Raw genomic sequence first — 26,680 nt, 5'->3', positions numbered from 1 at the left:
TTATTTTCTTGAACCTACAATATACATAGTAATGTTATATAGAATATATATACCTAGAATATATATACTTTCAAAATATGTCATAAGAAAACCTCAATTATTTCAGAAGATATATTGGATATTAATAAAGTAACATGTATACAATAAAAGCATCAAAAAGATAATTATATTAACAAAAAAAATCTATATTTATCTTCATGTAGGTGTGTAGGTAAGTTATAAATGCATTTTTGGCATGTTGAATATAGATTGATTCTGAAGGACTATCTTTCCCTGGGTATCTGAGTGAATTATTTACAACTCAAAAGTTTATTCTCTAAGTTATGTAACACTTTTAAAAATATTATATATCGAAATGTAATATTTCTTATTTTGTTTGGAGTTTTTTGGCAAGATTTCTGTTAACAAAAAAAGTCAACATTATTCAGTGGAATCTGTCACTGATAATTCATTCACTTTCTTGGTTAATATTAATACTCCAGTGATGACATTAATAGTTCAGTAAATGTCTTTTTATATTAACTCTACCGTTATCAAATTAAAAACGCAAAATTAAAAAATACTGAATCATCTGTTGAACTATGTACATATATTTCTCAACAATCATGTGTACCTTGCCAAACATTTTCTTTCTTTACAGAACATAGATCCAGTTGTAACAAAGAAATTTATTTCTCTCTATATATACATTATATTCAAGCTCATGATATTTACAGCTTTATCTTATTGAAATAATATGTTGAACAAAATGAAACTGACATATTTTATAAAAAATGGTTGAATATCACAATTACAAGATTAAAACTATTAAAGTAAGTTTGCAGCCTTCAGTGACACAGCAATATGTGATAGGGAGAGGCAGTGAGGTCTGAATTGTGATTGGCAATAGGAAGACATCCAGAAATTTAAAATCCCCTGTAGGTGGTCCACGAAGCCTATCATGCATATTTGATTCAGTGGTATTTACCTATGATTACTGTTAATCATCTGAATACAAAGTAATATAGTCACACAGATTGTGTTATAATATCTGCCATATGACAACATTTGGAAAGATCCATGGGATCAATTTTTTTATTTTTTATTTTCATCATTAGGTTTTGTAATGTGGATAAAAATTAAAAAATAAATCTTTATATGTTCCTGAGAAAAAGTAAGTAAATGTCCTAAGATTACATGATAATGAGAACGTACAAAGAAACTATTGAACTTGAATAACTAATTTGTTTTCTATGTGCAACTCTTGGGAAAAAAAATATGAAGTAGACACTAGCCTTCCCTCAATGAGTCTTTACAATCAATATAATCCACAGTCTACCATTATTCCTCTGGACCTGTTTCTCTTGAACACTGCTCATTATTCATCATGGAAACATCCATCAACATTTTTTAGTTGTTTTTTTGCAACTTTTTTTTCTTTTTTTCTTCATAAAAAAGTCTTCTTAGTCATCCATTAGAAGTAGGGAATTTTGTTGTTGTTGTTGTTATGAAGACAAGACAACTTACAGTCCAAGCTTCCAGGAGAAATTTTTTGTTTTGTTTTCAGTTTTTCCAGGTTAAGCAATGATATCAGAGTTCCTTTGTGTCAGCAGATTTCAAATCAAAACAGGAAGTTTTATTGTAAGACCTCTCTTAGAATAAGGCAATTCCATTATTAGTTTTATACTTTTGTTCTCAGATCAAATTGAGCATGAAGGAAACTTAAGATTTAAGTAACAAATTAAACTTTTTATTAAATGTTCAATGCAAAAGGCAAATTTCCTAAATACCCATTCATGTGTCACTTTATAAAATATATCAATCATATAAATTTTTCTAAAATACATAGACTTTTCACTGAGATGACATTATTCTTGATGAATGTGTGCAAATGTCCTCATATACCAAGAGGTTTTTGGTGAAAGGTGAGAAGATCTTCTATTCTTCCTCATAAAATGTCACATTCCTTTAGTTAAATTGCGTGTTATTGTCAGAAGTGAAGGTATCCATAATGATTATGTTCTGACTCTAACAGAACCAAAAAAGTAAGTAATAATAGTAAAGAGTTTTGGGCTGCTCTTTCAGTGAAACATGAAAGAGAATCCTAAGTTCAATATTTGGGAATCAAATTCAAAGGTTACTGTATAGCATGGCATTGTGAAAGGTAGGCAATATTCTTTTATTATTATTTTCTGTGAATGGGATTTATGTATATAAGTCAAATTATTTTTTCAAGTAGACTTTACCACATTATTATTTTAAAGAAAACTTTTACTTCGAAATAAGAAAAAAACAAAATGTCTTTATTAATGTTTATAAAACCAGTGTACAAGATCTCTACAGATCTATAAATTTAGATATTATTTGCAAATATTTGTAATATTCAGTCTTCATAGCATTATCATGAATTTCACTGTAATTCCCTGAGAGTACAGAGCAGACAGAGCCCACAATAATATCTGCTTCTCAAGTATGTGTGCTGTATTTTTCTTTTACAATAATGATACAAGTATTTACTTAAAAAGTGACATTTATTTAGACTTATTTCTTTAAGTTCTTTCTTAAAAGAATGAAATCACCAATGAATATTGAAAGACCATCCGTAGTATTACCATCCCCAAAGAGTCACCAAGTTTTATACATTCTACCTTCAGAGTATTTAAATATGTCTCATTCTGCACCGCACATGGTGCAAAGACCTCAAACCTTCCATTTTCTTGAGTTGGAATCAATCTGCTATACATCTTCACTTGACCACTTAAATGTGGCACTGAAGAAGGTGGGCAGGTGTTCTGAAGTAGAACTAGACCTATACAGAATTAATAAATCTCTTTCACTGTTAATTTTCTTCCCTCTTTCCAGTGAACAATCTTGTTCTTTTTATTCTCTTTGTTCCAGATAAACTATTGGTCCAATAAATTTCATAAAATATTCTTCCATCTGGTCTGTGTCGCATTGGATAAGCAGGGAAGGAGAGGCCCTCTCCTAAGTCCTGATATCGAAACTACTGTGCTGCCTTACATATGCTGCTGCTCTAAGGAGACTAACACAGATACGTTTATTTCTTTTGACTGCTTGGTACTCTTCAATGTGACAAGAATACTCTCACGTTTGCTATTGAAGATGCACAGTCTAAAAAGCATAACTTAGAAGATATGATTAAAAACGATTACTTTTTAGTATTTTTCAATGTAGAGTCACTGGGGTAAATTATGTGAAAAGAGTAATAAAATTGAGTATTTATTATGATCACTTAAGATATTTATTATTAAAACTTGGAGCAAGCTACACTGGAAAATACTTTTCCAGGTAATCATTGGAAATTAAAAATGTTGCTAAAATAAATGTTGTCCAACAATAATTAACACATTCTGCCATGAGCATTTTGGAAAGAATGACTGCATTACTGACTTAGTGAAACAACTGAGGAGCTGTAGTTAACAAAACATAGAGCTGGGTGGATTTAGCTATAATCATTTCAAATGTGCTGTTATGTACTTTACTATTAATTTTGAGGTAATGCTAAGTAATTCATTATCAATATTACTCCTTTGAATTAAGTTAAAAGTTACAGAATGTTTCTCAAACAATAATTCTTTACCTAACCTTTCTTTATGTTCCCACCCAAAACTTATGAAAATTGTAGAGAATTTTTTCAAAGGCTTGTTAGTCACTCCTTTTATCCCTGACTAGTGTGTAGTTAACCAGTAATTCATGCATGAAAAAGATAACATGTTATATATAGGCCATGGATTCAAGAAAAATAACATCAAATATATACTAGGTATATATTATGAATAAAATCAACACATCCTCAAGCTGGAGGAGATATATCAATTTATAAGGAATTTATTTCCATTTGTCCCATATGGCTATTTGAACAACTTTTCCACCACAGACTATACTTCCAGAGCATTTCTCCTGTGATTTTGCCTCCAAAACCTAAATGAATGCATTTGGAGAATTATGTCTAGTGTTAGAAGAAAATTTTTTCTAGTTCCTTGTTTTCTCACTGATTCTAACTCTGTTTTGTCACCACCTGTCTAAATCATTAGACTGATATAAGTTAACTTGGCTCTCAGTTAGCAGCAGACTGTGCCTAAAAGTAATTCATTTCCTTTATTCTCTCTTATTCTCTTTATTATCTTATTCCTTATCTTTATTCTCTTTCTCCACACCCTCATCTGTATTATAATCTCTATTCTATCAAAGCACACAGTGATATTAAAATAAATGAGGAACTTAGTGAGAAGCTGTAAAATAAAGAAAAGGTGAGAATATTAGAAATTGCCTCAAAATCCTTAGCCTTTAAAACAACTATTCCACATTAAGGATATGAAAACTGTGAATTTGAGTGCATAACTGCGGATAATAATCTAATCTGATATCTTCCTGTTTCGATGATATAAGCTGCATAAAACCTCTTAAAAAATACTTTTTCTGAAATGAGACCTAATATAATATAGGTAACCTCTAGAACCTATAGGGAAGAGTGTTTCTAAACACAGACTGTTTCAAAATGAATAAATGATAACATCTAGTATATTCATTTTGGCTGTGAAAAAGTCCAGGTCCTTGGAATGTAGGTAAAGAGGAGTGAGTTTTAAAACATAGGTATTTGGGGAAATAAAGAATCTGACAGTTTAGAGTTTTATTTGTGATGATTCAGAAACTTTTAAGAGTTAAAGAAACAAGTAACTTTTTAAATATAATCTTTTTAGGAAAAAAATGCTCCCTATGCTAGTACCATAAAAATCAGGTTATTGTAATTTTTACATATTCATTTAACTTGTTTCATTTTATCTGGAAAGACATAATTTCATATTTTTGAAAGTGATAAGCTGTTTTCAACTAGAGACAACCATTTGTAATGAAGATTCTTGAAGGTATTTTTAACTGATCATATTTCCATTCCAAATAAATACTATCTACCTGAAAAAAGAACCTCATTTCTAGTCTCATTGTTGAACGTTAGCTGTAGGGAAAGAAAAGAAGTATAAAACTTAGAGTCTCAGACATGAGGCTTTAAAGATTTTTTTTTTCAAATGGTGAATACAAAAATACAAATGTTTCAGGAAAGCTGTTCAAGTTAACATTTTAAGATTTAAATAGTGCACAATTTCGACCATAAATACCAGTTAAAAACAATAAAACTGAAGCAACTATTCTATTGGTAGCATACTGGCAGTTTTTCTGCACACATGTGCAAACAGTACAGTACTGTGCTAGATGAGAATTTAATATAGTGTATTATTTAGCCTGCTGTATAACACACAATATTATTAAACATTTAAAGAAACATGTAATTATTTGCATCAAAATTCACTTGCACTGTATTTGGTATTTAAAGGGAGAGGAAAAACCATTTGCAGGAGGAGGAGTTGAGTCCCAAGGTGGAGCTGTCTCTTGTGTTAAATGACACTGGCCTATTAAAACGCTCTGATGGGGAAGGGCTTAAAGGCTGAGTCAAAAGCCAAGAAGTCTCTTTATTTACGCCTACCTCCCAGCCCTTGGCAATCTGACTAATAACAAACTGAACTAACAAGAAAGACTAGAAAGGGAGGAAAGAGAACATTGCTGCAGCTTGGATCTACAGCCTAAGAAAGCAAGAGTGATCAATCCCAGCTCTGTTACACATCTTGTTTATTTACTGCACTCAGCAGCTTGCAAATGGTTAACTATATGCAAAAAAAGTCAGCATAGCTGTGAAGTATGCCATGAATTTTAATTGGGGAATAAAAGGACAACGGCTTCAGGATGATCTAGTATGCACTCTGCTTGAAATATTTTCAATGAAATGCTCAGCATTTTGTCTTTGACCAGAGGTTTTAACTTTATAAAGCGATGGGACTTGCCAAAAAGTGATATTTGAGAAGAAAGTACGTGGTGGTCGGTGTTTTCTTTTTTAATAAAGAAACTGAATTTACTTTGAACATCTCTTCCAGCTGTGCATTACAGATAACGTCAGGAAGTCTTTGCTTTACAGGTAAGATGAATGTTTCCAGGCTTTCCTTATACCTATTTTTGCATTATCCCAAAGTGATTGAATTTCTGTTTGCCTCTTTAAAAAAAAATAACTTTGCATTAAAGGATATCCAGTTTCATTCTTGCTCACTGGCACAACTAATGCTGTAGCAGATGCCTGTTTTCTGTGAGCAGCAGACATTTAGTCCAACAGCTGGCTGTAGAGAAGAACAAGTAAAATAATATGCTACTATTTCTTTTACAGCATGCAGTTTGTTATTGGAAACTGAATTATTTGTGCTTTTTGAAGGGAAGATTACTTCCAAACACCATTGTTGTATTTGAAATACAAGCACAATATGAAAAGATTCTTTGTATTTTGTATACCACTTTTATTTTTTCCTGACTTGAAAATATGTAAATAGAGATTTTTTGACCTCTTTAACACTGTATCAGATTGTCAATATAGAATCACTTTTCACATTTGTGTGTATTTCTGAAAAGATTAGAATCTGTTCCCTAGGGCATTTTGAAGAGCATAAAATGCATATAAGATTAAACAATAATAATGAGAGGAGAGAGTCTCATCTGGAAGTTATTTACTCTTTTCTTAAGATACTGTGCCTGGTGAAATGCATAGTATTCTTTCTTGGTAATCTATGGAAAAGTAGTTTCAGTGTTTGTGGAAGCTAATCCACAAGTTGAAGACTTCAACTTCAAGCTGCTTGATTCTAAGCATAGCCCTCAGAGCTGTTTAAAATCAAACTATTTCCCTATGGAAACATTCAGCCTGCTAACTTTCCCTTTGTATAGAAAGGGACTCTATTGTTTGATGTCTTTGGTTGCCTTTTACCTTTCAGAAACTTCATACTATACATGTTTTCAATAAGACAATGTATTTTCATGGAATGAAAGTTTATTTTCAGGATTATTGATTGGATTCTGGGATGTATTATCTAATTGTGATTTTTAATTAGATTCAAAGTTCACATTCCATCCAGAAACATGAAAGCAGTTATCATTTCCAAAAATTGAATAGTTATAAGATGTGGTGTTTCTTTACCTTTTGATTTAGTCTATATAAATTTAAAGTGCAATATTTAAAATAAGGGAATAAAATTAGATACCATTAGACTTCAAAGTATTTACCACACCACTGCTGTCATTTTAGAGTTAGAATTTTTTTTTTTTTAATTTCTATGTCAGGTGCAGGTATTAAATTTTTAAGGAGCTGGAATATGTGATAGTGTTATCTTGAACTGTCATTTTTTATTTCCTAAATTAGAGATATCTTCAAATATTTTAATATAGTGAAGCTTGCTTTAGAGTTCATTGTTTGCAAATTAAGCCTTATAATAAAGATCAGCTGCTTAATTATGTGATGACATTCAGTGCCCTAAAGCCTAGTTCAAGACCTCATTAGGGAGTCATTTGCTAGAAGTTTATATGAGGCATTGTTTGTACTTTTATAATAGCCTGAAATATGTGTTAAAGATCAATTTTTCTTCTTTAGTTTTTATGATATTAACCTTATTCATAGTAGAATTTAAAAGTAGCAGTGAATATTCCACCTCTAGAAATTCAATATAAAGTGTGACTGAAGTGAAATTTGAATGGACACCTTTAAGCATATATATCTGATACTACAAGGCTTATACAAACTGCCCTAGACAACATAGTTAAAACAAAATCTTTAATAAAGTTCAGCTTTACTACATAGAGACATATTTTTTCTCAAAGTTTTTAAATAAATAATGGAATTAATAAGTATCTTAAGCCAAAATCAAAGCAGGTTAAACACAGAGTTATTAGATGTTATATTGTGATATCCAGTTCAAAAATAAAACTGAAGGAAGTGCATAATGCATGCAAACATACATTCTTTCTAACGATCATCTTTGAATTCCCTACAGGTCTCTCTGCTTCTAGCTAATACCTACATATTTGTCTTTTATTGTAATCCTTCAGCCTTAGATTCATCTAGTTTGAGCTAAAAAATAAAAAAGCCAGGGTCTTCTCAAGTATACATTTTTGCATCATATCAAAGTATCAATGGTCCATTTAGCCAGCACCCCTCACATCTATTAAAATGCAGATTATTTGGTAGATGTGAAGACAATTGATTTAATATTTTAAATTCTCCCTGACCTAAATTTCAGATTTTTATCACAATGCAAGTTAAAAGTAAAATAAACCTGCCAGTCATAATATTTGTAAAAATATTTGTAAAAGAAAATGTGGACTCAGCAATGTATTTATATATTCAGAATAATAATATTTTGCCTTTTAGAGGAAAACCTATCATTTTGAAAATGTCAGATTCATCTCCTCCCTGCTCCTGGCCACTAAAGCCCATTGCTATTGCATTTTATCTTACAGAATCAGACCCATCACTGGACAACATGAAGCTTTGGATTCATCTCTTGTATTCATCTCTCCTTGCCTGTATATCTTCACAGTCCCAATCACCAATGTCCTCTGCCTCAGCCAGAGGTTCTTGTGACTCTCTTTGCAATTGTGAGGAAAAAGACAGCACGATGCTAATAAATTGTGAAGAGAAAAGTATCAAGAAGTTATCCCAAATAAGCGTGCCACCATCACGACCTTTCCACTTAAGTTTATTAAATAATGGTTTGACAATGCTTCACACAAATGACTTTTCTGGGCTTACCAATGCTATCTCAATACACCTTGGATTTAACAATATTGCAGATATTGAGACTGGTGCATTTAATGGCCTTGGCCATCTTAAGCAACTTCATATCAATCACAATTCTTTAGAAATTCTTAAAGAGGATACCTTCCATGGACTGGAAAACCTGGAATTCCTACAAGCAGATAACAATTTTATTACAGTGATTGAACCAAGTGCCTTTAGCAAGCTCAACAGACTTAAAGTGTTAATTTTAAATGACAATGCTATTGAGAGTCTTCCTCCAAACATATTTCGATTTGTTCCTTTAACCCATCTAGATCTTCGTGGAAATCAGTTGCAAACATTGCCTTATGTTGGTTTTTTAGAACACATTGGCAGAATATTGGATCTCCAGTTGGAGGACAATAAATGGGCCTGCAATTGTGACTTACTACAGCTAAAACTTTGGTTGGAAAACATGCCCCCTCAGTCTATAATTGGTGATATTGTGTGCAACAGCCCTCCATTTTTCAAAGGAAGCATACTAAGCCGGCTGAAAAAGGAATCAATTTGCCCCACTCCACCAGTGTACGAAGAACACGAGGATCCTTCAGGATCATTGCATCTGGCAGTAACATCTTCAATAAGTGATAGTCGCATGTCAACCAAGACCATGTCTCTTTTAAAACCACCCACCAAAGCACCAGGTTTAATACCTTATATTACAAAGCCATTCACTCAACTTCCAGGACTCTACTGTCCTATTCCTTGTAACTGCAAAGTACTCTCCCCATCAGGACTTCTAATACACTGTCAAGAGCGCAATATTGAAAGCTTATCAGATCTAAAACCTCCTCCACAAAATCCTAGAAAGCTTATTCTTGCAGGGAATATTATTCACACCTTAATGAAGTCTGATCTAGTGGAATACTTCACTTTGGAAATGCTTCACTTGGGAAACAATCGTATTGAGGTTCTCGAAGAAGGATCGTTTATGAATTTAACAAGATTACAAAAGCTCTATCTGAATGGTAACCATCTGACTAAGTTAAGTGGAGGTATGTTCCTTGGTCTCCACAATCTTGAGTACTTATATCTTGAATACAATGGCGTTAAGGAAATATTACCTGGTAGCTTCAACCCAATGCCTAAACTTAAAGTCCTCTATTTAAACAACAACCTCCTGCAAGTTTTACCACCACATATTTTTTCAGGGGTTCCTCTAATGAGGGTAAACCTTAAAACAAACCAATTTACCCATCTACCTGTAAGTAATATCTTGGATGACCTTGATTTACTGACCCAGATTGACCTTGAGGACAACCCCTGGGATTGTTCCTGTGACCTGGTTGGATTGCAGCAATGGATACAAAAATTAAGTAAGAACACAGTGACAGATGAAATACTCTGCACCTCTCCGGAGCACCTAGACAAAAAGGAATTGAAAGCACTCAACAGTGAACTTCTTTGCCCAGGTTTGATCAATAACCCATCCCTGCCAACTCAGACTAGTTACGTAATAGTCAATACTCCTACAACCACAACTACAGCGGACACTATTTTTAAATCACTTACCGATGCTGTACCACTATCTGTTTTAATACTAGGACTGCTGATTGTATTCATAACTATCGTATTCTGTGCTGCAGGGATAGTGGTTCTTGTTCTTCACCGTAGGAGAAGATACAAAAAGAAACAAGCTGATGAACAGATGAGAGACAACAGTCCTGTGCATCTCCAATATAGCATGTACGGCCATAAAACAACTCACCACACTACTGAAAGACCCACAGCATCACTCTATGAGCAGCACATGGTGAGCCCCGTGGTTCATGTCTATAGAAGCCCATCCTTTGGCTCGAAGCATCTGGAAGAAGAAGAAGAAAGGAATGAGAAAGAGGGAAGTGATGCAAAACATCTCCAAAGAAGTCTCTTAGAACGAGAAAATCATTCCCCACTCACAGGATCAAATATGAAGTACAAAGTCACAGACCAATCCACTGAATTTTTATCCTTCCAGGATGCCAGTTCATTATATAGGAACATTTTAGAGAAAGAAAGAGAACTTCAGCAACTGGGAATCACAGAGTACCTAAGGAAAAACATTGCTCAACTTCAGCCTGATATGGAGGTACATTATCCGGGAGCCCATGAAGAGTTAAAGTTGATGGAGACATTAATGTACTCAAGGCCAAGGAAGGTATTAGTGGAACAGACTAAAAATGAGTATTTTGAGCTGAAAGCTAACTTACATGCTGAACCTGACTACTTAGAAGTCCTGGAGCAACAAACATAGAGAGTTTGAAAGCTTTTGCAAAAACGCTGTGATTCTGTCTTAAGTCCAGACCTTGTAAATAAGTGCCTTATATGAGTGTATCATCAATCAGAACTTAAGCACAGCAGTAATCCTATGGGAAAAAAAGAAGAAAAAGAAACTCAGGGATCACTGGGAGAAGCCATTGCATTGTCTTCAGGCAATTTTATCTATCCCCAATAAAATAAATCCTTGCATGTAAATCATTCAAGGATTATACTAATATTTTCCCATATACATAAAGTGTTTCATAGAAGTCCTCTTGCACATCTAAAAGGGTTCAAAATTTAAGCAACCCTTATTTTGTTGAGTTATATTACCCATGGATTAAATAGAATTGGATTTTGTCATTCAAAAAGTATACCTGTATATGTAATTATAATATGTAAGAAATATATTGTTTATAAAACCAGTATATATACTACAAAAATATAAATTGTTAGACACACCTAGTTTTCTTGCAATAAAGGCAAAAGGAACTGGAACTTTAAAATTACAAATAGTAACAGTAAAGAAAAAATGGAAGGTTGAATTATATAGGCTGAGTGGCTCATAACTTTGAACCTTTGATGATTAAAAAATGCCACTGCTATGCTTTCTGAATTTAAAAATAAAAATGATTAACAGTTCAGGTGGAATGAATAAGAAAACTTTTTGGTTTTTCTGCACATTTTGTGTGGACAATCTTGTTAATGCTGCTGTGAATTAAGGTGTGTCATTTGTGCTCAAAGTTTAATTCTTATTCTTGAGATATTTTTAAAATGCTACTGATATTCAACTGTAAATATGATTAGTGCATCTATTAAGTTTGGTTTCTTTCATAGCATTAATCCTTTGTAAATTTGAATACCACAGTAGACATATGTTTCTTGTGGCAAGTAAGAATTTGCTGGTGTAAAGCAAATAGGAAATATTATTTTATTTTTATTGATGTAAACTGGTAGTTGCCATAAATTAGTAGCAAAAGGCACATATAAAGGGTAAGTGGTTTAAGTTGTCTCAAGACTGGGACAATGTAGCTTTATTTTACAAGAAAGTATAGCTAGATTTTTATGATCTATTTATTCTGTACAGTTTTGTATATTTTTGGTTCACAAAGGTAATTATTCTTGGGTGCCTTTCAAGAAAATTAAAAATACTGCTCACTACAATAAAACTAAAATGAAAACCCTCTTTTTAAATGTGCTTTCTTCAGTTAGTCTAATCTGTAATTCAGTCAAGTCAGGATTAACGCATACACATGCACGCAGGCACACAAGCACAAACAAGCAAAAACAAGATTTCTGTTTGATGTCACCCACACAGAAGCAGTTTCTTCACCACGTGCAAAAAGGCCATTAAGTGTCTCAATGTGATTGACATGGAGCCAAACTTTAAGTCTGACCCGTGGTTTTCCCTCTCTGGCAAATCATTTTCGCACTCAATACAAATAGAAATGATTTTATTTTCTTCTTTCTGATTATAGAATCAATCATACAGCAGATTTTCACAAGGCAAAATGGAATTAAGGTAATTTAGTTCTGTTTCCTGAACACCACTCAGATCCATGCACAAGGTTAGGAAGGAACATATTTCCTATGAGGAAGGATTTTTTCATTTACTTTACACTATTTTAGTGATTCATGAATATTCTATTAAATGTGTTGGTCTTCAACACTCAACTTTCTGCACTACTAGCTAAATATACATTGTTGCTTTGATTTTGAATGAGAAGACTTCCCTGTTAAAAACAGTAGGAGCCTGTGTGGCATGGTATGAAGAACAGTTATGAGTCCATTATGACATCATATCACTAAGTTTTAAAAAAATCATTGCATATATTAATATAAAGCAATAAAATATTATATATTAAAAGGTCCATTGAAAACCTAAATTTCTCCATTAACTTTTAAGGTTGGAAAGGACAAAGATGGAAATTCTTTTTTAAATTAACACTTACTAAAAGGAAATCTGGGTGCATATGTAATGCTTTACATGTTTATCCACTAAAAAATATTCAGCGCAATAATGAGTAGTAAACCCTCCAAAGCATAAATTTAAATGTTACATTCTAAAGAAAAGAACAAATCAAGAGCAGAATTCATGTTATTGCTCAGTAGAGTATCTGCCAATATTTCCTGATCCTAATCAAGTGCATAGAGGTATTAGAGAGACTTAAGAAATCCCCGTGCCTGCAGGATCTTTGGAATGGATCCATGAATGCAGACAGAGACATGTCCTCGGAACATTCTTCTCTTTTGAGTGACAGAAAGATTTTTTAAAAATCTTCGTTCATTGTATATATAATATTCACTTTTCAACTTAAAATCAAAGACAGAACAAAGTTGCTTATGGAGTCATGTAAAAATATCCTCCAAATTAGGTTCAACCCCAATACTGAAACCCTATAAGAGTCTGGATATTACTTACAATGATGTAGGAATAGTTATGGTTTCCAAAGAGTAAGAGATTTTAAGGGCTTAACTGTTTAATTCATGATGAAACTTTTCTTATGTAATTTGTTTCCCTACTACAAGTAGTTGAGAGTTGGGAACTCTAGTGATGGTCTTTACCTCTTAATGGGTCTTGTGACCTGTGATAATCACTCAGAACTTTGGTTATTTTACCTGTGTTTCATATGTCTTCTCCCTCCCACTACGGAATATTTTTTTATTATATTCCCTGTTTGATTATTTACTTACAAGGCCAAGGTGGTCTCTTTCTGCAACTAATTGTCAGATTCAGAGTCTTAAATCCTAATTCACTATCCTCAGCCTTATTTACATTGTACCTGGGCATTCAAAAAAAATTAGACTTTTCATTATCCAAGGGTTCTTTTTTTTTAAAATTTAAACAGAAGTTACATTTTGTTCACTGCACAACAGGGCAAGCTCTGATTCATGTCTGAATCTTGAATGTTTGTAGTACTGTGATAGTAGTGTATAATCATACTGGATGAAACCCTTTCAATTCTGTCAATCTGTTAGACACACATTGTATTAATGTGTATTTAACAAATTATTTTCACTAAATAACCATGAAAATACTTATTGGAAATTTATCAGTGTTCTTCAGATATCTTCCATTGATCTCCATACTGGGATGATAATTTTACAATCTATATAAAAATGGATTATATCAATAATGCTGATTCTCCCTCTTGAATCAATCTCATATCACAGAGGAAAGTTTTTCCTTGTTGTTCTAATAGTAAGTAAATGGAAGTATCAGTATCATCTAAGCTGCCCTCATGCTTTGATTCAATTACTTTAAAACGTTTAAACTTTAATCCAGGATTGAAAAAAGTGATATGACTATCCCCTTGTCATTAAAAAGCAAATTTTTAATATACTGGTTTATATCTTTACATATATTGGGTTGGCCAAAAAGTTCATTTGGGTTTTTCCGTAAGATGTTAGAGAAAAACCTGAATGAAATTTTTGGCAATACATACATAATTATATGTATAAATATATATGACTACATATATATATATTTTTTGGAGAACTACTAAAGATGAAATAGATAATGATAGTCTCATATGTGTAATTTATTTGTATTATTTATTATTCTATGATAACTAATAGAGGTATAATCAAAGGTACTTTTAAAAGAAGAAGAATACTAACAACTTGCAGAATTGTTGGACAATAATCTGTTTTTTTTTAACACAATCAAACAAATATATATCTAAGGGAAGATCACAATATTTATTATATATAAGACATTCTACATAATTATCTTTGGAGGAGGCTGATCTCTACGTGAAAAGGAGTATCCATGTTCAGAAAATCCTGACTATTTAGAGAAGTTTGGATCTCCTGGTAATTGGAAAATTGTTTTACAATGAATTTGAGGTTTCTTCTCTATTTCTTTTCCCTGAACACTTTGTTGGTTCAAGCATGAATGGCTGCAGTTTTCTTCCTGAGAAGATGGGATATCATACAAGCACAATCTTTTATAATAGGAAAGGAGACAGTTACAAGAAGGAGTGGTCCTATATATCTGGGCAGCCAAATCAAGAATGATCTCTTTGATGAGGAGCACACATGTGATTAAAAATACAATGTTTCTTTGTGACTTTTCAATTCCATACATGCTGAAACATAGATATTTGTCCAAATATTCCCTGAGACTTATAACTATAATAAATTATAGGACATAATAGTTGTTTATCATTGAATTATAAGATGATTATATTATTAAAATTATATTATTTAACAACTTTCTGTCTTATATGGAAATAAACTCCATTATCTATTTTCTAGAACCCATCTAGTTTTTTTAAGTTGAATTTATATTTATTATACACACATCTATTCTTATGTATATGGAACATAGAGGAGACTGCCAGATGTAGAATCCTTTCCTAGCTGCTTTGAAAGTATAAACAATTAGACAAATACTCTTCTGTTAGTGAATGTCTTTCAACAGATTAGTGAATAAAGAATGGAAACAATTCAAAACAACAAACTGCACACACATACACAGAATCATTCACGTATTTCCAATTAAAATGATTTGAAATTGCACAATTTTAAAATAGAGAATTATTTCAGAAATGTGAAATATGGAAAGCAGAAGACCTGACCTTCCACAAATAATTATTGCCTCTTACATCTCTAAGGCTCTACCAGTGAGAAAATCGATTCTCTGTAAATGGTAAGGTATTTTGAGTTGCCTGTGTAAATCTCCAGGCGTTTCATTGTCTTGTCATCATATTTGGTGTTATAAAGTTCTTGAACAGATGCTACACACAAAATGAATCATTTTGTTGCCAAGATGAACATGTTCAATTTTAAATTCGTGGTGTTATCAATGATGAAATTATCATTAGTGAATGGATGTTAAATGTATTTCCATCCCTTTATTTGGTGTTATGAGCAGTCTAAAGATATATAAGTCCCCATTACTTTGTTTTCATGACTCATACTGTTGTTAAGTTAATATACTGATACATGGTAGAATAAGAAAAGGAACAATAAAGTTCAGAGGAGTCATGATTCTGGAAGAATAATTTCAGTTTAAGTGCTACATATGATTTCATCAATTAAGGCTTTCAGGGACATGTTTTGGGCCTATTCCTAGCATTCTGAAGTATTTTGGCTTAGAAAATATATATCTGAAGACACTGTATTATGATGCAGGAAACACAATTCTGAGATATCAGCACATCATAAACGTCTAGAGTTTATTCTAATTTTCTCATTTTACAAATAAAGGAGTTTGCCTTACATTACATAACTAGTAAGAGTAAGAAGGCCAGAATTGGAATGCTTTCTTATTGTTGTTGTTTACTTTGTTTTGTTTCATTCTCAGGGCACTGGTCTTCACCAGACTGCCTGTCATGACAATTAATATTTACAGGCCATATAGAATCATAGAAAATGTATGTCTTACCCTTGCACATACTTTGCTTCTGTGTTTAGGTAGGACACTCAACATTTCATGGAAGAAAAAATAGATGTTTGAGTAACTTTAGACATAGGTTACATAATTCTAAATTGTTCAAAATGGTATAAAAGCACATTTTAGATACAGCTAGAAAAGTGCTCAATGAGTTAGTGAATTAGGACAACACACACATGTGGCATACAGAAACTTATTATGCAGTTTTTTATAAATTCAGAATTACTATTTATCAATATTCTTATATTTTCCAAACACAATTTTTTAAGAATGTAATTTCTGTCATATTTCTTAGAATCAAGCATAGACAAAAAATACAATGGGTATAGTTCTCGTGATATTTCATTGATTTAAAACTTCACGTACACACAATATGTAATATAAGTGTTGTTAGAATTTGATACATATAGAGATTACGGTATCGGGTATTGGTATTTTCACTATTCCATTTTCTAAGATCTCTGCCTGAAGTGACTACATCTACGTGGTAGTGCTTGTAAGTTAAAATAAAGATAATTATTTCAATGAATTTATCATTGGAATACTAGAAAGACAGCTTTATAACACTAAGGATTATATTTTTCTTTTTTAGTAAATTTTATTTTAGAGCAATTTTAGGTTCACAGCAAAATTGATCAGAAAATGCAGAGTTCCCATATACCTGCTGGTCCCACAAAAGCCAAGCCATCCCCAATGTAAACATTTTATACCAGAGTGGTACAGTTTTTATAATTGATTAATCTACATTAATACATTTTTATCACCCAAACTCATTAGCTTACATTAGGATTCACTGTATATGCTGTACATTCTATAGGTTTTGACAAATGCATAGTGATATGTATTCACTATAATGGTATCATACTGCATATTTTCACTCCCCCATAAATCCACTGTGCATTGTCTGTTCATCCCTCCTTGGCAACCACTGATCTTTGAACTGCTTCCAGAGTTTTGCCTTTTCCAGAATGTCATATAGTTGAAATCATACACTATGCAGACTTTTCAGATTGACTTCTTTCACTTAGTAATAAGCATTTACAATTCTTTCATATGTTTTTGTGGCTTGATTCCTCATTTTGTTATAGTGCTGAATAACACTCAATTGCCTGGATGTGCCACAGTTTATTTATCCATTCACCTACTGAAGGACATTACGGATGTTTACAAATTTTGGAAATTTTGAATAAAAATGCTATAAACATCCGTTTGCAGGTTTTCATGTGGACATAAGTCTTTGACTCATTTGGGTAATACCAAAGAGCATAAATCTCAGATCATAAGATAAGAGTATGTGTAGATTTGTAAGAAAACACCGAACTGTCTTCCAAAACGGCTGTGCCAATTTGGAGCCCCTCCAGCAGTGAATGGGAATTCCTGTTGCTCCACATGCTCACCAGCATTTGGTGTTGTTAGTGTTCCAGATTTTAGGAATTCTAATAGCTTTGTAGTGGTATCTCATTGTTTTAATTTGCCTTTTCCTGATGTCAAATGATTTGGACCATCTTTTCGTGTGCTGTTTTGCCATCTGTATATCTTCCTTGATGGGGTGTCTATTAAGCTCTTCAGCCCATTTTTAAAATAAGGTGGTTTCTTTTGTTGTTGTTGAATTTTAAGAGTTTTCTGTGTATTTTGGATAATGCATCGTTATCAGATGTCTTTTGTAAATATATTTCCTAGTCTGTGGCTTGTCTTCTCACTCTCTTGACAGTGTATGTCACAGAGCAGACATTTTTAATTTTAATGAAATCCAGCTTATCAATTATTTATTTTATGGATAATGCCTCTTGTGGTATCTATAAAGTCATTACCATATTCAAGGTCACCTAGATTTTCTCCCATGTTATTTTCTAAGAGGTTTTTGGTTTTGTGCATTATATTTAGGTCCATGATCCATTTCCATTTTGAGTGAATTTCCATGAAAGATGTAAGGTTTGAATTCAGATTCTTTCTTTTTTTTTGGCATGTGAATGCCCATTTGTTGAAATAACAATATGTTGGGTTTTTAAAATCACATGCAATTTAAAATGGATTGTTTCATTTTTTACAATATAATTTATTTTAGTCTCTATATTTTTAATTATTTATTTATTTAAAAAAAAATTTTACTGGAGTATAGGTGATTTACGATGTTGTATTAGCTTCTGCTATATAGCAAAGTAAATCAGTTATACATATACATATATCACTCTTTTTTAGATTCTTTTCTCATATAGGCCATTACAGAGTATTGAGTAGAGTCCCTTGTGCTATACAGTAGGTCCTTATTAGTTAACTATTTTATATATAATAGTGTGTATGTGTCAATCCCAAACTCCCAGTATATTCCCCCACCGTACCCCCTGGTAACCATAACTTGTTTTCTACATCTGTAGTCTCTATATTTAATCCTTGAGTGCCATTAACACTACATATTATGTCTGACAAGGCATAACATATAAGAGAGAAAAATGTCAAGTTATAAAGATTAGGATCATTGGGTCTGAATTTCCTGAAGCCACAGTGTTGAATGTGAATGTAAAACAGTGAGCTTAGCAGGACTCTTCTTAGCAGTGTCCTTTATAAGGTTTGTATTATACCCAGGAGTTTTTTAGTACAATTTTGTACCTTTTTGTTTCAGCTGGAATCATATGGCAAATATGTTTCTTTATGATTCATCTCTTTTGTATATATTCGGATGGAAACCAGGCAAAATATTCACAATTTGGAAGGAATATGAGAAATATATGAGAGTAATACGAGAAAAAATGTCACTCCTCAGGAATGCTACATTTAGTGAATTAGGAAAGTGTTTGCTCTCCGCTAGAAAGAGTGCCTGCACTATTGATGCTTAAGAGCTGTATGCCACTGCTGCATATAATACCAAAAAGCCTGGAAAGAACTGATCTCTAAATCACAGAAAATTATTTTCTTTCCAGCTCTCATATTGAGTTACATAATCATGGGAAAAGAAGCCATCAAAATAGGAATGTAATGATTCATAGTGCCAGTATTGGGTAAAAATGTTAGTCTCAGCATTTCTAGGGAAGACATTAAAAAATGAAGCAGCTAGCAATAATGCACATGCATATATGTGTTAATGTATAAAGACATGTAAAATAATCTCAAAATAAATTTTCAAAATTATATTTATGCAGTTCACAGGTCCAAAAACACATTACCAGTGATGCCTAAATGATTCAAGATGAGGTAATGTCCAAATCCATATCACATTACATATCCGGATGTGATTAGATTTCAGTTTTACTATAGGGTCATAGTTCACCAAACAATTTCCTGTTGCCTTTGTCAAAGTTAATACTGCCTTTTCTGTATTGCTACTACCCTTCTCTGAAAAATTCCAGATTAAAGGGGTACATTATATTTGAGTTTCTTTAGCTGATTTTTTTCCCTCTGCAATACATTTTTTTTTAACCCTAGAGGAATAGAATTCTAAAGGAAAATAATTACAAATGACCTTGACCTTTTCACTTGAAAATTAACTTCTCTGATAATCAGTCCTTTTGCTTTGGACTTCAGTAAAATAATAATGCAATGACACGCAATTGTGTAATTAGTATTAAGTTCAAAGGAAAGATGAATTGATCTAGGACTAGTGTTTCATCCTGGGATATTTATTCCTTTCAAAAGCACATTTTTGTTACCCTTTTCGCTAGTGTATGAGTCACACATAGTTACAGCAATAAAACTTCAAATAGAATTTTAAAAAAGCATTTAACTGTTGAAGCTCTCAAAAATTGTTGATGACTCAACCTTCTGTGTCTCAATTACAAGAAGAGAGGTTATTAACTGATATGTGAAGATATGTGAGGATCTTATTTGTAGATCTTGTTTAGAGAACAATTATTGTTTAGAAAGATTAGATGAATATAATGCAGCATTTTGGCTGGGAAGAAATATATGTATGTAATTCACAGAGGTGGCAGATTCTGAAGGATACTTCGTCAGTCATTGTGACTATGCTAATTAAAGATGAGAAATTTTTAAAAATCTAAAATAAAAAGCAAAAGAACAATAAAGTTTATTGTTTAAATTACACAGAAAGTTTCAGGAAAAATGATAATGAGAGTCAGAATTACCTGCAATCAATTCTGTGAAATTTTAGTGATTTTTTCATTGTCATTATTTGGAGCCAGACTTTAATTCACTGGATGTTTAAATTGCGGTAATAAAAGGAGTCTCACAAATTGATCGCAAGTGATCTGCAGAATAAAGGAATTTCCAATCTTTCATTATTCTTACGAGAAATATTATTGGATTAAGTGAATCTATTCCCTCAAACTTAATTTTAGTTCATAGCATCAATTTTATAAACAAAGACAAAATCTTAGCTGCTAATAAAACTGTCATTGACTGTTTTATGTTTGATCTCCTCTTATCCAGAGTTGAATATGCTATACAGATAAAAGGAGGTTGGCAAGAAAGAAAGTATAAACATACAGATATTAGCCTGTGAAGACTTTCAAATGAATCATCCTTTTTCTAAACAGTTTTGTCAAGATATCTGGTTAGTTTAAGAAAACAATATCTAGATATACTGAGTGGTAAAATGGAAAGTGTATATACTATCCAAGGAGAATTAATATTTGTAAAAGACAAGAAACACATTGTACCTCTATAAAATCCAAAATGATAATTTATACTGTTTTAATAACTTTGGAAATATTATAATTTTTTATAAAATAACAAAAGATATTCTAATCTAATATTAAAGAAAAATTAAAATTATCATACTTCTTAATTGGAGAGGAGCTAATAAAGAAATTGCCATTTTGACTATACCCACTGCTGTGATAAACAAGATTTAATGCCTCTTTATTTTATTCTTTTTAATTTTGAAATCAAAGCCAAACTCTTAAGTAATATGCATGTCAAATGCAAACTATCTCATTTACATTTCATTGAAGCAGTACTTTTCTCACTATTACATTGCTATTGCATTTGTCTGGACAGGTTTTTTCATTTCTGTTTCACTATTAAAGATGGTGCTTGGTCCACAGTGACTGAAGTAATGAGCACTTAAGAATGTGGACTTTGGACGGTGTCAAATGGTTAGCACCGCTGCTGGCAATAGTATGAGTAGATGACTGCATTTACTCACTTTTTGAGACATTCCTCACACATATATTGAAGCTGTTCTCTCCTGGGTACTTAGAACTTTATGCATACAACGTGGGTGAAAAGGAAGCCTCAGTGAGGCTGCTGGGAAGACTTGTTCATGGCAGGGTCACCAACGCAGCAAGAGCTGGGCTTTCTGACCTGGATTTCAAAATCAGCTTCCATTCAAGCAATTCCCTTTAACCTTGAATGACCTGAATTCTATTAAGAACCTAGGATCCTTCTAATATGTCCTTAGATCATGACTAAACTGAGAAAATAAATGCAATGCAACAGTTTGCTCCAAAAGGAACATGTCTTTACATAGCAGTAAGGCCAGTTGATCATAGAACATATTAGCTAGGAATACCTGGAAATTAGAAGAGTTTTTATGAAACAGAATTTATTTTTATGTAGGCATTTACTGACATTTAAGTATATCCAAGGGTATGGAAGTTTGATTTTAAAATGTAATTGAACTATATTAGTTCAATAAGTCCTACTCACCTTATTGAGTGCAAATTATAGGCTGAAGCACTATAGAGTATAAAATGTTTAAAAAAATAACAAGTTTTATTCTTCCAATAGCTTTTCATTTTATAAGAGAGACTTAGCACCCCATCCAAAATACATAACTAGCTATGATTAATTTTGTATGAGCAATTTACTCTATGCAAGTGTCTTTCAAACTTCAGTATTACAAAATTCCCCAACCACTTTTTGATCATTAATAGAAAATTGAAAATTAGATTATATATGTTTCAGCAGCTAATCCAAGTCTTTTCCACATTTCTCAAAATTTAAACACAGATTAATGAATAATTTATTTTGCACTGTATTCAGAAACTCAAAAACTGACTCTTCTTTAGCCAAAAGACCTATAGATTTTTTCTGAGCATTTTGCACATATTCCTATATTATATCTTTGGTTTATGCTATTCCTTCTGTTTCTAAAAGGCTCAGCCCATGACATCCCTTCTCAATGAGTCTTGCCTTAATAGCCTCAATAATTTTCATTAGACACTAGAATATATTGCCTTATATAGTTATCTTTCTTGTTATTATCCAATCTCTGTGTCTAGATTGCAAAGCCTTTGATGTCAGGAGGTATATTTTATACTTCTTTGTGTTTCCACATTTAGCTGAGGAGTATATACATGGCAGGAACTCAAACATATATCCATAATTATGTAATAGGTAATTTTTGTTCTTTGTCAAACTCCATCAACTGTTTGAGAAAAATGTTTTTTCTTTGGAATATCATCATTGTTGAAAATCTGTATTCGAAATATTCTTTAATCACTGAACCCATGTGTACTAATTCACTAGGAAATATTAATTTAATACTACCACTGTCATCTTCTAAGAAATGAAAGGAATAGGAATTTGTTCCTCTTAACATGTATATTCTATATTCCAAAATCTAATTATTGGACAAGAAAATTATAAATATTCTCTGGGAATGTTTGATTAGGTCATTAAAAAATTATTATAATGAGAACACTTAAGATGAAATTTACCCTCTTCACAGATTTTAAGTATATAACGTAATATTGTTAACTATAAGCAAAATATTGTACAGCAGAACTTATCCATCTTGCATAACTGAAACTTTATACCTCTTGATTAGCATCTCCCCATTTCCTCCTCCTTCCAACCCCTAGCAACCACCATTTTGCTCTCTGTTTGCTTCTATTAGTTTGACTATTTTAAATACCTCATATAAATGAAATCATGCAGAATTTGTCCTTCTGTGACTGTCTTATTTCCTAGCATAATATACTCAAGATTTGTGCATGTTGTAGCATACTGCAGGATTTTCTTTTTCAAAGGCTGAACAATATTTCATTGTGTGTATATATCATATTTCCTTTATCCTTTCATCTGTCATGGACAGGTAGGTTGTTTCCACACCTTGACTATTATGAATAGTGCTTCAATGAACATGGAGGCGCTAATGTTTTTTCAAAAATCTTGATTCCAATTCTTCTCGATAAATACCCAAAAGTGGGATTTCTGAATCATGTGGTAGCTCTATTTTTAGTTTTTGAGAAACCTTCATATTAGTGGTGGGAAAACTGTATATCCACATGCAAAAAAATTAAATTGAACACTTATCTTACATCATACAAGAAAAGCACTGTATAACAGATTAAAGACATTAAGGTAAGTCCCTGGAACTGTAGCACTCCTAGAAGAACACATAAGATAAAAGCTATATGCACTGGTCTTGGCAATGATTTCATAGTTGTGATGCCAAAAGCACAGGCAGCAAAAGCAAAAATAGACAAGTTGGATTTTTATCAAACTAGAATGCTTCTGCAAAGTAAAAGAAACAATCAAACAAATGAAAAAACCTATAGAATCGGAGAAAATATTTGTAAACCATACATCTGATGAGGGGTTAATTTCCAAAAATATACAAGGAACACCTACAACTCAATAGCAAAAATAGCTAATAACTCGATTAAAAAATGGGCTAAGTACTTGGATAGACATTTCTCCAAAGAAGACATACAAATGGCCAACATGTATATGAAAATGTGCTCAAAATCACTAATCATCAGAGAAATGCAACTTACAAACCACTATGAGATATCACCTCAAACTTTTTAAGATGGCTATCATTAAGAAAACAAAACCAAAAGGTCACAAGTGTTGATGAAGATGTTGAGAAATTGAAACACATCCACTATTGATGGGAATTCAAAAGGTGCAGCCATTTATAGAAAAGAAAACTATATTTAACTGAGAAATTTTAGCATCTTGGTGATGGTGATTTAAGACAATAGCAGAAGATAAAGTTACCTATAATTTTACTCTTTTTTCCTAAAATTCTTATATTGTGTGAGGATGGTGACTTATTGTCTTGCAACTTAGAATTGTCTATTTGGTCAATTGATTAAGAATGCGGGTGTTGGGGCTTCCCTGGTGGCGCAGTGGTTGAGAATCTGCCTGCCAGTGCCGGGCACATGGGTTCGAGCCCTGATCTGGGAGGATCCCACATGCCGCGGAGCGGCTGGGCCCGTGAGCCACAACTGCTGAGCCTGCGCGTCTGGAGCCTGTGCTCCGCCCGCGCACCGCGATGAAGAGTGGCCCCCGCTTGCCGGAACTGGAGAAAGCCCTCGCACAGAAACGAAGACCCAACACAGCCAAAAATAAATAAATAAATAAATTTATAAGAATGCGGGTGTTGCAATAGATTGGTTTTTAAAGAAATTGAGAAAAACAGTTTATTCTGTTATATTCCAGTCATATTATAGCATCAATCTTCTCATGTTAAAACACTAAGGGTTTTAATTTATTAGCATATTACCTTCAGATTATTATAGATTGTTAAAGATCATAGCAAGAAAGTATTTTTGAAGACAGTAGTCACATCAAGGATTGTGTTTTATTTATAAACTAGTTTTGGAGAATTTACAAAATAAGGATACACAGCAAGGAAGAAAAAACTTGTGAGAGTGTTTTAATTGAAGTTCTTTTAAAATGTTTGATTCAAATTTGCCAAATTGAACAAAGATGTCAATGGACAAATGCAGTGTAAATAGTTCTATACTTTAATGCATTCTGGAATTGTTGATGACACACCTGCCTTCCAGGGAAAGGTATAAAACATAAGAAAAATGAAAAATTATTCCAGAAATTGTTAAAGCTACTAGTCACTGATGTGTTAGGATCAGTATTAGTGAGAGGTCATAAGGTTATTGACAAAATATTTGGAATCAAAAGCTGAGAAATAACAATGAGTTGGAAGAGACTGAAGCAAATGTAGGAAAGGTATTTTTTCAGGTTACCCACAAGCAGTAAATACAAAATCTGATAAATAACTTTCAGCCACAAATAGTTAAGCCTACATGTAAAACAAAAGTAATTTACTGTATCCTAATATATTATATAATATTAATACTGTGTTGAATTAGCTTGCTATTAAATCATAAAAACATTGGAATATAAATATCTTTGTTTCTTACTTTATTATATAGTTATTCTGCACTTGAAGAGCATTAAATTTCTAAAAACCATGATATGAGAAGATTTTCATATATGTCTATTAAATTTGTTATAATTTGTCTTCTTAGTGTGTAAAGTCTTAATTTTAAGTTTTTTTTGGATTGATTTGCCTTGAGAATATTTTGAAATATTTTAACTTTCTAACTGGGTCCAAATATTTTGCATATTTCTAAGTGATAAATTATAATAGGCACTTAAGACATTTTTATTCACGATTTTTTTTTGCAGAATACAATGGGGTTTATTTTTATTTGTTTACTTTGAGTTTTTTCAAGTTTTTTAGTAATCATTTGATTATTTAGAGATGCCTCATAAATAATGTGATATGTTCTCAGAAAAAAAAATACAAAGTCTTGATAAAGTCACTTGATAAAGTCACCTGGGTTAAAATACATATTTGAAAGACTGTACAAAAAAAAGAAAATGGTCAGAAGAACCTAGGGGCAAGACGGGAATAAGTATGCAGACCTACTAGAGAATGGACTTGAGGATACGGGGAGGGGGAAGGGTAAGCTGGGACAAAGTGAGAGAGTGGCATGGACATATATACACTACCAAACGTAAAATAGATAGCTAGTGGGAAGCAGCCGCATAGCACAGGGAGATCAGCTCGGTGCTTTGTAACCACCTAGAGGGGTGGAATAGGGAGGGTGGGAGGGAGATGCAAGAGGGAAGAGATATGGGAACATATGTATATGTATAACTGATTCACTTTGTTATAAAGCAGAAACTGACACACCATTGTAAAGCAATTATACTCCAATAAAGATGTTTAAAAACAAACAAACAAACAAAAAACAACAACAAAACACAAAGTGCCAGTCAGTGAATGCAGAAAGATGCTAAAAATGATTGCACTGAATAAATATTATGATCATTATTTTGGACTCATTGAGCATGATGCCTCTTTTTCTGCAATTGATTTCTGTTTCCTACTAAAGTTGTTTCAATGTCCTTCTTTTATTTAAATATCCCATAATAAAAGCATCATATCTGCTGAACATTCTTGCTGTTATAAATTGAAACGTTCCTTGTATTCATCATATCATCGTAAGTTATGCTTATGATCCATGCTGACATGGATCTCAGGACATCATTAACACTCTTGATGGGTGATAATGGCTCTAAAGAGAAGCAGAGATACCTTTTGGTTTTTAAATTAAATTTTTATAGTAGCAGCTCCTTGTCTGTAAATTGTGTTCTTCTTGTAGGAGGTCTATTTTCAAGATTTATTTGACTTTATTCTAAGTTGATTTACATTTCATTTTCTTGGCTTTTTATGTTTTCTT

General features: G+C 32.4%; 1 protein-coding gene across 1 annotated transcript; it reads left to right on the top strand.

The window, feature by feature from the left end:
- Positions 1 to 24,291, top strand: SLITRK6 (SLIT and NTRK like family member 6). Its single transcript, XM_082365855.1, has 2 exons — positions 1 to 5,965; positions 8,323 to 24,291. The coding sequence occupies exon 2, from the start codon at positions 8,346 to 8,348 to the stop codon at positions 10,872 to 10,874; it is 2,529 nt and encodes an 842-aa protein (XP_082221981.1). The 5' UTR covers positions 1 to 5,965; positions 8,323 to 8,345; the 3' UTR covers positions 10,875 to 24,291.
- Positions 24,292 to 26,680: the final 2,389 nt, after the last annotated feature.

Source organism: Balaenoptera borealis (assembly GCF_965194805.1).
Source record: "Balaenoptera borealis genome assembly, chromosome: 18".
Classification (NCBI taxonomy): Eukaryota; Metazoa; Chordata; class Mammalia; order Artiodactyla; family Balaenopteridae; genus Balaenoptera; species Balaenoptera borealis.
The sequence above is the reverse complement of the archived record's forward strand: the minus strand, read 5'-3'. Positions and strand labels throughout refer to the sequence as shown.